Genomic DNA, 14,138 nt, shown 5'->3' with positions numbered 1-14,138 from the left:
TCACATCTTCATCGGGGTCATTCTATATGTTTTGGTATGTTTTTTTTAAAATCCCGCGTCCAATGGTTATATTTTGTCCCGGTATCGCCTGTATACGTGCTTTAAGGTTCACTGATAATTCACGTTGTCTTCTACTACTATGATGTCGGACTCGCACATGCACAAAGCATTTAAAAATGGTAGATCGATCGTGCAGGTACATTGTGTTGAGTTTTTTAGAAACCTAGAAAAATAATGACAAGGATTTCTTATAGCATATAACTGGTACTATTATTATTGATAGAGTGCTATATGATAAATATAAATATTACGTACCTTGATATTTTGATTGCAAATATATATAAACTAGTTCTGTTTATATAAAATTATAGGTCACCAATTTGATAGAAAACGTACGTTACACAGATATCTCTTGTAATCTTGTTAGTCGCCTTTGTATCCAGCTACATGAATGGTTTGTTTGAACAATTATGTCAAAACTAGTGATCATTGCAAAGAAAGAACCAAAAGCTAACGAGATTACAAGAGATACACTATATTAAACGCTTAGTGTTTAATATGACTTTATGTAAAGGACAAATAAGACGTTTAAACTACCAACATATGTATATTAAAACAATTTGCCGTTTATATGCTTACTTCAAAAATTATTTTAAAAATTGGAGATTTCTCTAAAGATTTATAGCTAATTGTTAATAATGATAATAATTCAGATACCTTCTAATTTCTAGTAATGAAAATGCTTTTCTCAAATCTTTCAGATTTATTAATAACAAAGTCTTTTTGAAAAACATAGTAGATTGTTACCAATAACTAACTACTAGTAGCCAACTTTTCTTTCATCTCGTAGCCAGTTACTTGTAGCTAGTTTTTCCCACATCTCGAGGCCAGCTATCAGCAGCATGGGATGATTTAAACAATTCTTTTATATATGTGTTCTATACCCACATTTATCTTACGACCTTTTCAAGACGTTGACTTATGTGACGCCTTATTTTTTTTATCTGTATACACACATGCTGACCGTTTGGAATCATGAATTCAATCTCAGTTCGCGACAAGAGGGTCTCTGGATAACGTGTAGCTCTAAACCTTTTTAACAGTAGGTGTTAACGTGCAACACTGTTAATAAGGAACTTCTGTTTGAGAATATGGGGTAAGTGGTAAAGTTAAGTGGGGTAGATAGTCGTCGCCATTTATAGGCTCTATGATCTTTTAAATAAAAGAGTTCTTATTAAAATTATTTAAAATAATTTAAAAGCTAAGATAAATGAAATTTTTGAATATCATATCTAAAATGTCAAGGTAGATCATTGGTAATGAGATATATGTATACCCTTTATCATAGTTCAATGTATACTAGTACATCTTTTGGTTTCCATAGCACATAGTAGGTGGCAAGCGTGGATTGTTTAGGTAATTGACCGTTTCCCTGCAGCTTTTCTTATGTAATACCCCGATGAATAAATGTTAAGAGCTTTTAACTTCAAATACACTGGGTAATATATCAACATTGGGTTATCATGTATTCCAAACATTGTAATTCATGTCTTAAGTAAATCTTGGTTTTGTAACCATGTCCACTGAACTTTCGGAATTTAATCTAAAAATTTAAAATTAAAACAGTTAACTGTTATAGTAGTTGCATTCCTTTGCATTGTAAACCTAAAGTTTCCCATTGTGCATTAAACAATGACATGATACTCCGTTGTAGACCCCTAATCAAAGATCAAGATTTAACAAATGAAAAATTAGAATCCTGAACGAGTTAGAAAAAACTTTTACTACCATGAGTTTAAACATTTTTCAGTAAAAATTTTTTTAAAATGTAAAAAATGTTCAAAACGTTAAGATTTATATTAGTCTTAGGGATTACTTACCTTTTTAGGAGTCATTAACTCATTGAAGAAATCGGCAACAAATTTTAATAATAGTGCTTTGGTTTTACCAGATCGAAAGAAATGTTACAATGGCGTCTTATCATCATAACCACTTTCCTCATCATCGCCTGTATGGTTGCCCTCGGCCTTGGACTTGGTTTTGTCCTGACGAAAAACAAGGATAACAACCCAACGCCATGTGGTATGGTTGTAATGGTGCCTAAAACACTGATCCTAACCCCACCATTTCTGGAACCACTAATCCTCCTTCGGCTTCCCAATCTATTGAAGGTCTTTATCGCTACGCCGCAGTATCATCTGACACCAGAAGCTGCGCACAAGCTGGCGTGTACGTTAAAATTGTATTTTAGCTCATTAATCTTTATAAAATCATAACACAATTAATTGCTTATACAGCTACTCTATTGGATTTAGTGACATCTTGGGACGTCGGCAAGGTTCCAATATAGACGCTACTATTGTCACCATTCTTTGTCAGTGTGTAGAAAACAGCCAAAGTTGTGGTATAGAAGGGGGCATCCCATGACCATTTACAATAGGTTTGAAATGAATAAAAACAAAAAGTCTTAGTCTATTGCTTGCAACAGCTGGTTTCGTATCTTGTCTTAATTGGAACACAGATAAAAGAAAGATTTTAAAGGTATCGATATAATAAAAACATTTGAAAATACATACACTATACGATATTGTTTTTAAACAATTTCTTTTAATAGACAATAACACAGCCTACACAGTCATTGCCCGAGAGATGGCTCCAGGTGCAGCATCAGAGAACATGTTTGTACCCGAAGATAAATCATCTACTGAGGGTAACAAGAAGATTGTTTTATTTCTTAAAGACAATTATGTCACATCACTTTGCTTTCAAATTATTTCTAAGAACAATTGATTCTTATCAACAGGGCTGTTACAGGTTTTATAAAGCCTTACAAAAACTGATATAGAGTTTCAATCCAATCAGCATTTGAGTGTCCAACTCTCCAAATGTTAAATGTTGAATTTACAGGAGGTCTAGCGATTGGTGTTCCTGGAGAAATCAAAGGTTTGTACGAAGCTTGGAAAATTGGCGGGAAACTTTCATGGAAAGACCTTTTCCAGCCTACCATCAAAAGACTCTGAGACGGATTTAAAGTGAAACGACAGTTTTAATGAGACATGATAATCACAGGCAAGTTCAGGATGCCGATATTTTGTATATCTTTGCCTCATAGCATAAGATATCACTCTACATATTAATAAAATTAGATAATTTCACAAAAAGTGCAGGTTATAAATAAAAATAGTCCCTTGTACATGTAGGGAGGCGAGATGTAGCATGCTCGATCTAATCACCTTATCAACACTGTCTCCTTTAATGGAAAAAATTACCCCTCTAGAGCAGCAAAATTTTAAAATCATCGAAAGCTTTCATTTGAATAAACCTATAATTCTTTACTATTCGTCATACATTGCAGTGGGCTCCTTTTTTCTCCGAACTTCACTTTCTTTACCTTGATCATAAACTGTACATATTCACAATATGCTTTCGTTGGTTCTTTTTATACGTAAAACATATGCAATATGTGTAATATTAAACTAATAGTTTGTGTTTATCTCAAACATGTGTTTGTTACAACCGCATAATCAATTCCTTCAAGTTGGATATGTTTAATTTGCAGATTATTGTTAACAAAGCCCCAAAACTGGACGACTATACAAGCAAGGGGAAACTATCAAAATGCCACTCCTGGCAAAGACATTCGAGACAATTTTAGGCGATCCTCATGCTCTATATAATGGCTCCCTAGCTGATGACGTCGTTGCGGACATTCGAGAAGCGGGTAAGGTCTATTGTTACCTAATAAGTGTATTTTGGTTGTTGATAAGTTCTAAAACACTTGGCAGGTTTTGCCTTTAAGGTGGAATCATCACAAAGAAAGACTTACAAAATTACGTGGCAGTAATCAAAGAGCCCCTGGTGATTAAACTGAACGACAATTCTACCATCTTCACGCCACCACCGCCATCTAGCGGCGCAGTGTACGCCATGTTTCTGAACATTGCAGACAGTAAGTTTTACCACAGCATTGGATAAATGTTGTAAACTTTGCAAGTTTTTTTTTTTACGTTTATTATTAAGTAACACATTTATCAATTATCAACAGTCGAATCCATATTCAAATTAAAATTTGAAAAATAAATCTGTTATTTTTAGCTTTATAATTATACGTCCCGTTTACATTACGATAAAAGACGGATAAAAATTCATATGAGATAGGTTTTAATAATGTTTTTTTTGTTGTTTTTTTTTTTAAATTTTTTTCCATAGAATATAGATTTACACCAGACAGTGTTTCTACAACTAAAAATTCAACGTTGACCTGGCACAGAATAGCTGAAGCCATGTTATTTGCATACGGAAAAGAAGTAGTCTCGGGGACCCGGATATGAAGAGTCAGAGTTTTAAGAATCTCATTGATGAGGTAGAATTACACAACGATGTCGTAAAAAACTTATGAACTGTAACGAGTTTAAAGCAGGTCCCTGCTTACTCAACAGTCAGAAATGTTATTGTATTTGTCTTATTGATAAAGTCACATCAATTATTTATCATTGCTTGTCATTTAAGAAAGGGTTTTGAATATTATTTCTCTAGATTAAAAAAAATGACGTCATCAAGTTATGCTAATTACGTTCGATCCAAAATTTTGGACACTTCAACGCATGACTTTATGAATTATGGTCCGACATTTTACGACCAATCAAAAACCGGAACATCACATCTAGCACTTTTAGCGCAAAAAGGGAGATGCCGCCTCATCAACCAGTACCATTAATCTCTAGTTAGTATCCTTGATTTCCTTTAATTGGGTTAGATTTCTTTGGATCTGTTTTAATAATGTTAAGACATATATACTTATCAGTCTTACCGTTATTGTTTCAAAATCCTTTTTATAAATTGTAGCTTACAAGGTACAGACACATTTTCGGTAGAGGAAAAGATCAAGTTTGCAATTTTTTATCAAAAATAGTTTTGGATCAAAAGTGGTTGGGAAAAGAACAGGAATTTAATTCAACAACCAGATGGACGACTTTTCCACACCGAACACAACAAACCATTTCTGAGTTCCTGCGTCTGCTGCAAACTTCATCAAACCCGGAAAACAAACGGTTACATCATCTGTTGTTGCCAGACTGCATAACAGTGGAGGATGGATTTGATCCTGTAGGTGTTTCTCCTTCCTCGTTTTAAAAAAAAGATCTTCCAGTTGTATTTCTCTAGGCTAGATCATTGGGATATTTGATTAACACCAAGAGTATCAAGGGTTAAAACATACATATGTGAAATCAAAATTAATACAGCTACATACAACTTTAAAATATCAATGTATTAACTCACGGAGTGTAAAAACATTTGTTTGTAAAAGTGTTTCGAATTGGAAAGTGTAATTGTCAATACTCACCTCGTCAGAATTCATATCCACCAGGCTTGGGGCGAATTACATTGTAAAGTAATGCATTACATTACCATTACTTCATGAATTAGGGCATTAAATTACCATTACCATTACTTGATTTTCTTGAAGTAATGCATTACATTACCATTACATGAGTAAAGTAATGCATTACCATTACCATTACTTTTTTTAAAAAAGTAAAGCTAATAAAGAGTTTTTGCAAATGTTTCAAATATTAAACACTCTTTACTATATCTACAGCTTCATTCTCAGTATCAGGTTCAAATTCAATGACCATACAAGAGTCATTCTTTATTTGCTAAATATATAATCATCTTGTGGCATTATGAATAACATATTATATAAGTTAAACGATATTCATAGACATTTGGCATGATACAATATCAGATACGAAATAGAGACACTGAATTACATGCGTAACAATTTATTGAATAATGTTGCGGTTTTTAAAAGCTAAATATAGATATATCCCCAGATTACACAAATCTTTATACTTTTGGACACTTAATTTTATTAATTTTGTAAACAGATGGTTTTTCCCAGTTATATTTCTTAATATAATTTAATCTATTTCTTCTACTGAGGACACTTTAAGACAAAAGATTGCTGTTGCACTTTATGATCGAAGTTTCAAAGGGTTCATCTTTGAACTGCATCCATCTTCCGGGCTATACTAAATAAATGTTTTACAGGAGCAGTCGAAGCTTGGACTGGAAAATACTGTTTGACGATCTTTATCTTAGGATATATTAAGTGCAATAATAGATTAAATACATGAATCTTGTATTTACTATCAGTCCAAACTAATGTACAGTGTAATTAACATACAAAAGAGAGAGAAAGAGAGAGAGACAGAGAAAATAAGTAAGATTATTTTCAAATGGGTTATAATATTGGGAGTGATATTGATTTTCATCATGGATGGACAGTGCATTCATTTTGCTTTTAAAGGAGAATGTTTGTCTCCTATTCTAGTGTGACATAGCGAAGGGAAGGGGATTGGGGTGTTTAGCACTTCTTATAACAATAGATTGTTTTGATACTTAGATTATCCTGGGGGCATAGTGTGTTGTTGACACATTTCTTATTGAAGTGCAAACTAATTGTTAAGATTATTTAGATTAAAAGCTCTTAATAACATCACTCTTAAAAATGTTATGAAATTGTGCTGTTATCTTTAGTAATATTAACAATTCAAAAATGATTTTAAAAAAAACCTTTTTTAATAATACATGTACAGTTAGAACATTTTTATCTCAAGAATTATTTCTTTCTTCTTTAAAAATAAATTCAATCAAATTCAATTTCAACTATTCATTTATTCATCACATTTTTTAAAGTGAACATGCATAAATATACATAGTAATGCAAAGTAATGCCATGTAATGCCAGCATTACACTAGATTATGAAAAGTAATGAATTACATTACCATTACTTGTAATGCTTATTTTGTGGCATTACACATTACTAGCATTACTTTGAAAACATGTAATGCATTGCAATGCATTACCATTACATTTAGCATTACCCCAAGCCTGGTGCCTGATGGATATTAAGAGTCCATATGTTGCAAACAATGCAATCTTGATATGTTGATTCCGTTGCCAAATTATGACGAAAATGTGTACTTTTTTTAATCTTTGATTCGTCGAAAATATTTTAACCTTATACATTTGGTAATCATCAACAATTATTTTTAGTTTAATATGTTATATTTATTAACATTGTAATATTTGTTGTTTTTATTTATTTGTGTTTTTGTGGGTGTGAAAGTGTTGAATGCAAAAGTCTTTATCGATACCGATACATAAAAATCAAATATAAAAACCTTCTTATAGGATTTTACCCACTTACAATGCTAAATTTAAAAAAAAAACTGTCTTCGATAACACCTCGCCAAGGTATATTTGTCAAAGAATAATAATTTTTCACATATGGTTTATATTGACATTCACATATTATTTAAAGCGGCATCATTGTTTATTTGATTAAAACGCCACCAAGAACCAGAACTGTTTATGAGTCTTTTATTTTGAACACACTACACAAGAGATCAGTTGTGACTCTTTGTACGGCGGACATGAAAGGCAACCACAGGCCGCTTGGACGGGATAAAACAGCTTTCTATTATAGTCTTGTTGTCGAGTTCCTTCTCCGAGATATTCAGCATTTTCATCGGCACACAAATACTCGTTAGCCGCAAGACCAGAGTTTCGAAGCCCTGCTGTTAAAACTCCTTCATATTCAATAGACCATCCCTGGACAGATCATCTTGGCAGGAATCATAATGACAGATGACACATGCGCAACATCACAAACCGCACAGGGGACATCGTCATCTACTGCAACATCAATGCACGTGTATTGGTATTCTAAGCTTATATAAAGCTTAACGATGCTCTATTGTTATTTTGGAAATGAGTGGGAAAATCTGATGAGGCTGGATCCGTATTATGAGGGAGACGAAATGTATTGACACCGTATCCATCGATATCGTAATCTCCTCTACCAGCAATACCTTTGTACATTAAGGTTTGCATGCCAATTTTAAAACTTCAATCAAACAATTCAAATGTCAACTTAAAGGTCTGCAAAGGGGGTGGGGGTAGGAACGGCACTAAATGGTGGTGTCACAAATCTTGTTAACCCTCTGAATTCCCCGAATTGAGACCCAAGAGGTAGTTGACTCTCTTCCTGCAATATACTAGTAGTCATTATTTTAAGTTTCTACATTGTGTGTGTATATATATATATATATATATATATATATATATATATATATATATATATATATATATATATATATATATATATATATATACCACTGCGGTTCATGTGTGTTTGATAAATAAAAAGATACACTTTGTATCGTTCTGAATTGACCGTAAAGTACATATAGTTGATAAAACAATCCAGAGTAGCCTACCTTTTTAGATATATTGGAAAGGGGTGAAAATCTATTATTTCCCGTTATTTCTCAAATTTGATGTGTATATGGATTAAAGACAATTTTCATTTAAAAATTTAAAAAAAACCTTTAGCGGTCTGAAACAAGGAGGCTAGGTGTATTGTCTTCAAACGACTGCAGTGTACTGTACATTTATCATTATTAAATGGTCTCTCTCTCTCTCTTTCTCTCTCTCTCATTTGTAAAAAATTAAAACACTTAATATCTCCTAAATCCTTAGAACAATGACTTTATAAAACATATAAAATTTGTTGTGTCCGGACTTGAGAGCTTCCAAAAGAGTCGAATTAATCGACCAGGTGTAGAAGTCATCAAAAATATTTCCCTAATGAAAGTAGAAATAAAATCACAGAGAATATATTTATTGTTTTAAGGAAGGTGCAAGTTAAGAACAAGTCATCATCGGGAATGTTTCCAAGTGTTAACGATATTTCTAATTTCCGCGTCCACTTGTTATATCTCTATTTCCCTGTGATACAAATACAGTTCCTTTAAAGATCACTAACCATTCACAAGGATTAGAAGTTTCCTCGTGTATTAAAGTTATATCGCTTTGAGATTGACTAGGCTAGCATTTCTATGCAAATATTGGTTTCCGCCTCTCCCCTACTCGTTCACACCCCCATCTTACGGCTCTTCCGAACGCGGGGGACTCTGCAGAACGCGGAGCAGTGTTTAGTTGACACAGAAAAACTAAGGTCTTCAATTTTCCTACAAAACCGCTCTTAAAATTTTTAATTGAAATTTCTTTTAGATCTTAATCATGAAGGGATGATTAAGCTTTTAAATGGTACAAAACTATTCGAAATTTAAGAATTTTTTTTTTCGCTGTTGGTGTTTTACATCAAAATCGTCGATAATTTTTGTAAACAAAAACTTTAAGTAACAAGACCGTTCAGTCCTCCGCGTTCGGAAGAGCTGTATGATGGGGGTGGTTCACATGCGCCGAAAATTAACGGATATGTTTGCATAAGTATTGAGCGTGACTTTCGTTACTGATAAACAATATTGCAATGATCATTTGCTAATTTACTTTAATTTTATTTAAAAAATTGTAAGAGAAGATTCGATCAAGGTTTGTCCATTATAAAGCTGACATACAGTTTTACATGTATACATGATATAAATATTCCTTTTTCATTCTGACGACCGCAAAATAAATTCTATATTTAAATCGTTGCACCTCCCTTCACAAAATAACTTTATAAAAGAAAGGGAGAAAGAGAGAGAGAATAATGTTCAACTGCATTAGATTGTTTGTTCAGGCACGTAGCATCGTTTTTGAAAGGGGGCAGAGTCAACCAAAATATCTTAACAGGCCAAAAATAAAATGGCAAATTCTAAAATCATAAACATTTATTCCGGAAAAGAAGGGGGTATATCTATAACTTCAATTTCGCTGTTGATTTTCTTATTTTCACATCATTTTTTAACGTGCTGCAAAAAGTAGGGGGGGGGGCAACGCCTTGTTACTTCAAATTTTTATATGTAAAGGACAAGTGCACTTATGGGTCCCGGTAAAAAATGAAAGTGTATATGAATAGCGCGAAGCTTTACAACAAAGTAGGGGTCAGTCGTCATCCGTCATTTTGTATAGTAAATCAAGGACGAACATTCATTTCAAAGCCATCGTTTCCTGTCAGCCTAACCCTGTACAAACTTATGGAAAAGCTAAAAGACGCATTATACATTTAAAAACTCCTGTGAATAAAAAAAGTTTGTACATCATTAGGGTGGTACCTAAAATGTGAAAAATGTATGAAAATATCAAGGTTCTTCCTATATATAGTAAAGGGCAGCTATTACCTGGGTGACCCATATTTGAAACAACGTATATCATTTCAAACAGTCACGTGCGTTCTATCCAGGTAGTATTGTCAAATGTGCTCACTGTAAAACACAGGCACGTTTTAAATCGTTTTCCATCAACTTTGTATGGTCAGGAATGTTTGTTTGATCAATATGGTCATATGCAACTTCAAAGCTTTATTTGATTTTTTTTACGTAAATAATGCTTAAAATACATGTTTAATTCAGCAAACGCGCCAATCGATCCACCAAGAGTATACTGTTGATTTAAATATTTAAATAGACACAAGGTTGATAGGATTTTTCCGGATTAAGATTTTCTATAGGCATTAAAAATCCTCAATTTTTTAAACTGTATGCTAATTTTGGTAAATTAAAGCGTGCATATAAATCAGAAGTATCCATCAGTGCTGAAATATTACGAGAAAATAAAGCAATTGGTTGATATTTTCTACATAAAAACGGCACAGAAAAAGGCCCATTCTCTATAGCTTAGGTCCACTTGTTCTTTAAAAACATTCTTGCATTCTTGCAAGTCGTTCACCAGACTATGTTACATTACATTAGAAGCAACGATATGTGGGGATACATTTTTAAGAAAGTATATTACAGCTAGAACACTGGAATGGAATGACGTGTTAAGATTTTGCATTCCATTCCATTTGATGATTAACATGTGTTTTGCCAAGAGTCTGAATAGAGAGTTTAAATTACCAGATAGGTAGTTTAATCGTACATTTTACAATACTTCCTTATCTACATGTAATTAGTCAAGCTAAGATCAATAACCTTGCGCCATTTCCCCCTAATTTGTATGGAACAAAACAAAATGGATTTGAAGAAGACATTCTTTGCTCTAATTTCATACATGTACCTGAATTATATTGAAGCTTTCGAAAATCCAGTGTGTTTTAACGAGTAAGACAACTTCTTTCACTTTTTAGTGTGAATTTAAGAGAATTTTCGATAAAGAGAGTGCGTTTAAAAGAACAACAATATCTGATACTAATGCATAAACATTACAATTTAATCAAAATTACACTGTCCATGCAGCCGATTTTGATCTGTCGTTGTAAGGCATACGAAATACTGGACATTATCTTAATAAACAAAAACATTTGATAAATATTTCCTCTTACATATATTTTAAACTGATTTAACTTCCAAAAAGTGAAATTGTATCGGTTTGTTATTTTTTGCAGATTAACAGGAATCTACAAATGTTGTGAAGATTATAGGAATGTTTCTGGAAAATTCGAAGTACGAGTTCCTATTTTTCATTACTTTATAATTAACACAAATTTAGTACAAAAATATTACATTTTTAAATGATTTTTTTCTATTTTTTGCTTACTATTTTTAAGTATTATTGTTTAGAATCGTTGCTAATGCATAAATCCTGTTTAATGTAAATAAAGCAGAAACGCATACAGTTTTTTCAATTAATTAAAATAAACTGTTTTTTAAACAAGTACACAAATATTTAAAAAAAAAAAACCCGGATTAGATCTGTTTGGTCAATAATAATAAGATTTTCTTTAAACAAGAAGTTGGAATTTCGATAGGATTTTACTTTCTAAAATGCTCATCAAAACAATCTGTAAAATTTTGACCCCCTTTCTTCTAATTCGGTAATAGACGCTCATTAATATTCCTAGTCAGGTTTGGAATTTTTTTTTTGCTTATATCTGATCTGTTGTGTAAAATTGACACTGTATCAACTGAAATATAATACCCTGCCTGGATGAAGTCGGACAAGCTTAAGCTTTTAAGGTCATTACTTTCAATTATATATTATGATATCTATTAGCTGATACCTAAACAGTTAATTATGAGTAGACCCCGCCTCAGGTACTGCCAAAAGTCGTAACTTTTGTTAAAACGGCTCTACAAATGGATGTAAAGATGAATCGTACATGCAATATTAAACTCAGTTAGTGTAACATGTCACGATCACGTACTAATTACAAATGTGTAAATGTGTACATTGTTTATTCAAATGCTCTTCATGGATCTGTTGGTAATTTGAAATTGTGTAGTTACTTTTTATACTTTTAAAGTTCAGATAATTATATGTATCATTGCGTGCAAAATTGCAAATCACCGCTACCAGACTAAGAGTCATTCCCCTTTCTAATAAATGTATATTTAAGTTGTAAGTGATGTTAAGTTTGTTGCTATAAATTAATGTATAATTTTAGCTACATTAGCATTCACAAAGAACATTCACAAAAAATTACCAGAATGTCTGAAACATAATTACGATTCAATCAGTAATTTTTCATACGTACTTTCTAGCTTGCATCGGTTCATGGGGAAGGGAATGTGGTAACAAATGTTCATATGGATATTATGGAATAGGTTGTCGTAGAAGATGCAGTTGTAGTGATAGGCAGATATGCGACCCCAAACAAGGATGTATGGACATATTCAAGGATAAATAAATAAAGAAAAAACAATCATCAAACCAATATCAATATTATACATTATTTATTTTTAATGTAATATTATACGTGTATAAGCAACATTTAACCGATCTTTATCACGAAAACTTAATGAAAGATCAATATTTAACTTTTGAGCAATATCTATATGTAAATACTTCTATTTTTTCGTTCATTTTTTGGGGGCTTACGTTGCTGTTGCTGGATTAAAAAAATGTATAAAAAAGGTCAGAAATAGCAAATCAATATTAAATTGAAGATGTATTTTAGCATTGGCCTTCCTTACGTCTTTCATAAAGGCACAGCTTGGTGTTCACCTTTAAACCCATGGTAAGCTTTATATTACTTACTGTGGTCAACGTATTCGATTTCTTTCATTCTTCAACTTTACTATTTCTTTCTCATTCAACAAACAGGCTGTAGAAAAAATCCCTTTAGTTGTTGGATGTCATGTTACAGGTATGCAGAGTCATGCAGGAGTTGACTTTTTGCGTTTGTATCACGCGATTGGTGTGGCGTGTGTGGAAGTCAATCGACATTAGGAAAAGAAAAATCACTAAGTTGGATCAATAAGTATGAGCAAGACTGGAGACAGATTTTATACGCTGAATAAAAATTATATTACGAATCTATGTCTTTATTGGCTTATATGTAGGGTTTTTTTTACTCGTGCATTTTAACAATTACATCCAATATCAAAATGTAGGTGTGTCTATACGTTGACAAAAACTCCTTTCTAAATTTCAAAATTGTATACTCTTACGTTTTGAAATTTTCCACGAATAATTGCTATACAAAATAATTAAAACACTATATGTAAATTTAATTGCAAAGTTTTCTTTAATATAATATATTCATAACACATGCTAGAATAGTGCTATGAGCCCGACTGCAAAGTTCAAGTGGACATATAACTATGGACTTAGAACGGACAATTTACAAATACTTCCGTATGAAGTCAAGTTGGGTTCAATAACTTTGAGCGTTGTTTCCCAAATGAAGACGGTCAGAACAAAATGGATTCACATGGAATCATTGTTCTGTTACCATTCTTGGTTTATACCGAAACCTCTGATACATCAGAGTGTTTTGACAAGTAAGAACATTTTATCTATTTACTTTTTAGTTATTAATAAATTAAAATTCATGTTCATATTCTGTAGATTAAAAACTCAGAATAAAATTTCCTTTTGCTAATCTACCATTGTGCAACAACTATCATAATCTAATATGATAATTGCTCTTCATATTTTAAGTTTTTTAACGATGTAATAATTAAAACATAAAATTAATCAACTTTGTACAATTGTTTACAGTCAAACAGGATTATATAAGTGCTGTCAAGATTATAGAAATGTTTCTGGAAAATGCGAAGGTATGAGTTCTTGTTTCACATCATTTTGACCTGACTCATTATATATTTACAAATATTTCCTTCAGATCATTATGATTTTTGGAATATGTTGTAGAGCATAATCATTTTGAAAAGCTTCTTGTGCATGTAAATGAATTTACTATCTTATTCTGTTAACCAATTCATAAAAATAAAACAATTGT

At 32.2% G+C, this 14,138-nt stretch overlaps 1 protein-coding gene across 1 annotated transcript; it reads left to right on the top strand.

The window, feature by feature from the left end:
• Window positions 1–1,151: 1,151 nt before the first annotated feature.
• LOC105338704 (glutathione hydrolase 1 proenzyme) lies at window positions 1,152–5,102 on the top strand. Its single transcript, XM_066077766.1, is given in 11 exon segments — window positions 1,152–1,156; window positions 2,298–2,416; window positions 2,615–2,710; window positions 2,908–3,013; window positions 3,576–3,721; window positions 3,800–3,949; window positions 4,210–4,296; window positions 4,299–4,367; window positions 4,539–4,678; window positions 4,680–4,723; window positions 4,913–5,102. Coding segments are annotated over 11 exon segments (1,152 nt in total).
• Window positions 5,103–14,138: the final 9,036 nt, after the last annotated feature.

The sequence above is a fragment of the Magallana gigas genome, chromosome 3 (genome assembly GCF_963853765.1).
Source record: "Magallana gigas chromosome 3, xbMagGiga1.1, whole genome shotgun sequence".
Lineage (NCBI taxonomy): Eukaryota > Metazoa > Mollusca > Bivalvia > Ostreida > Ostreidae > Magallana > Magallana gigas.
This window is presented reverse-complemented; position numbering and strand designations above follow the sequence as displayed.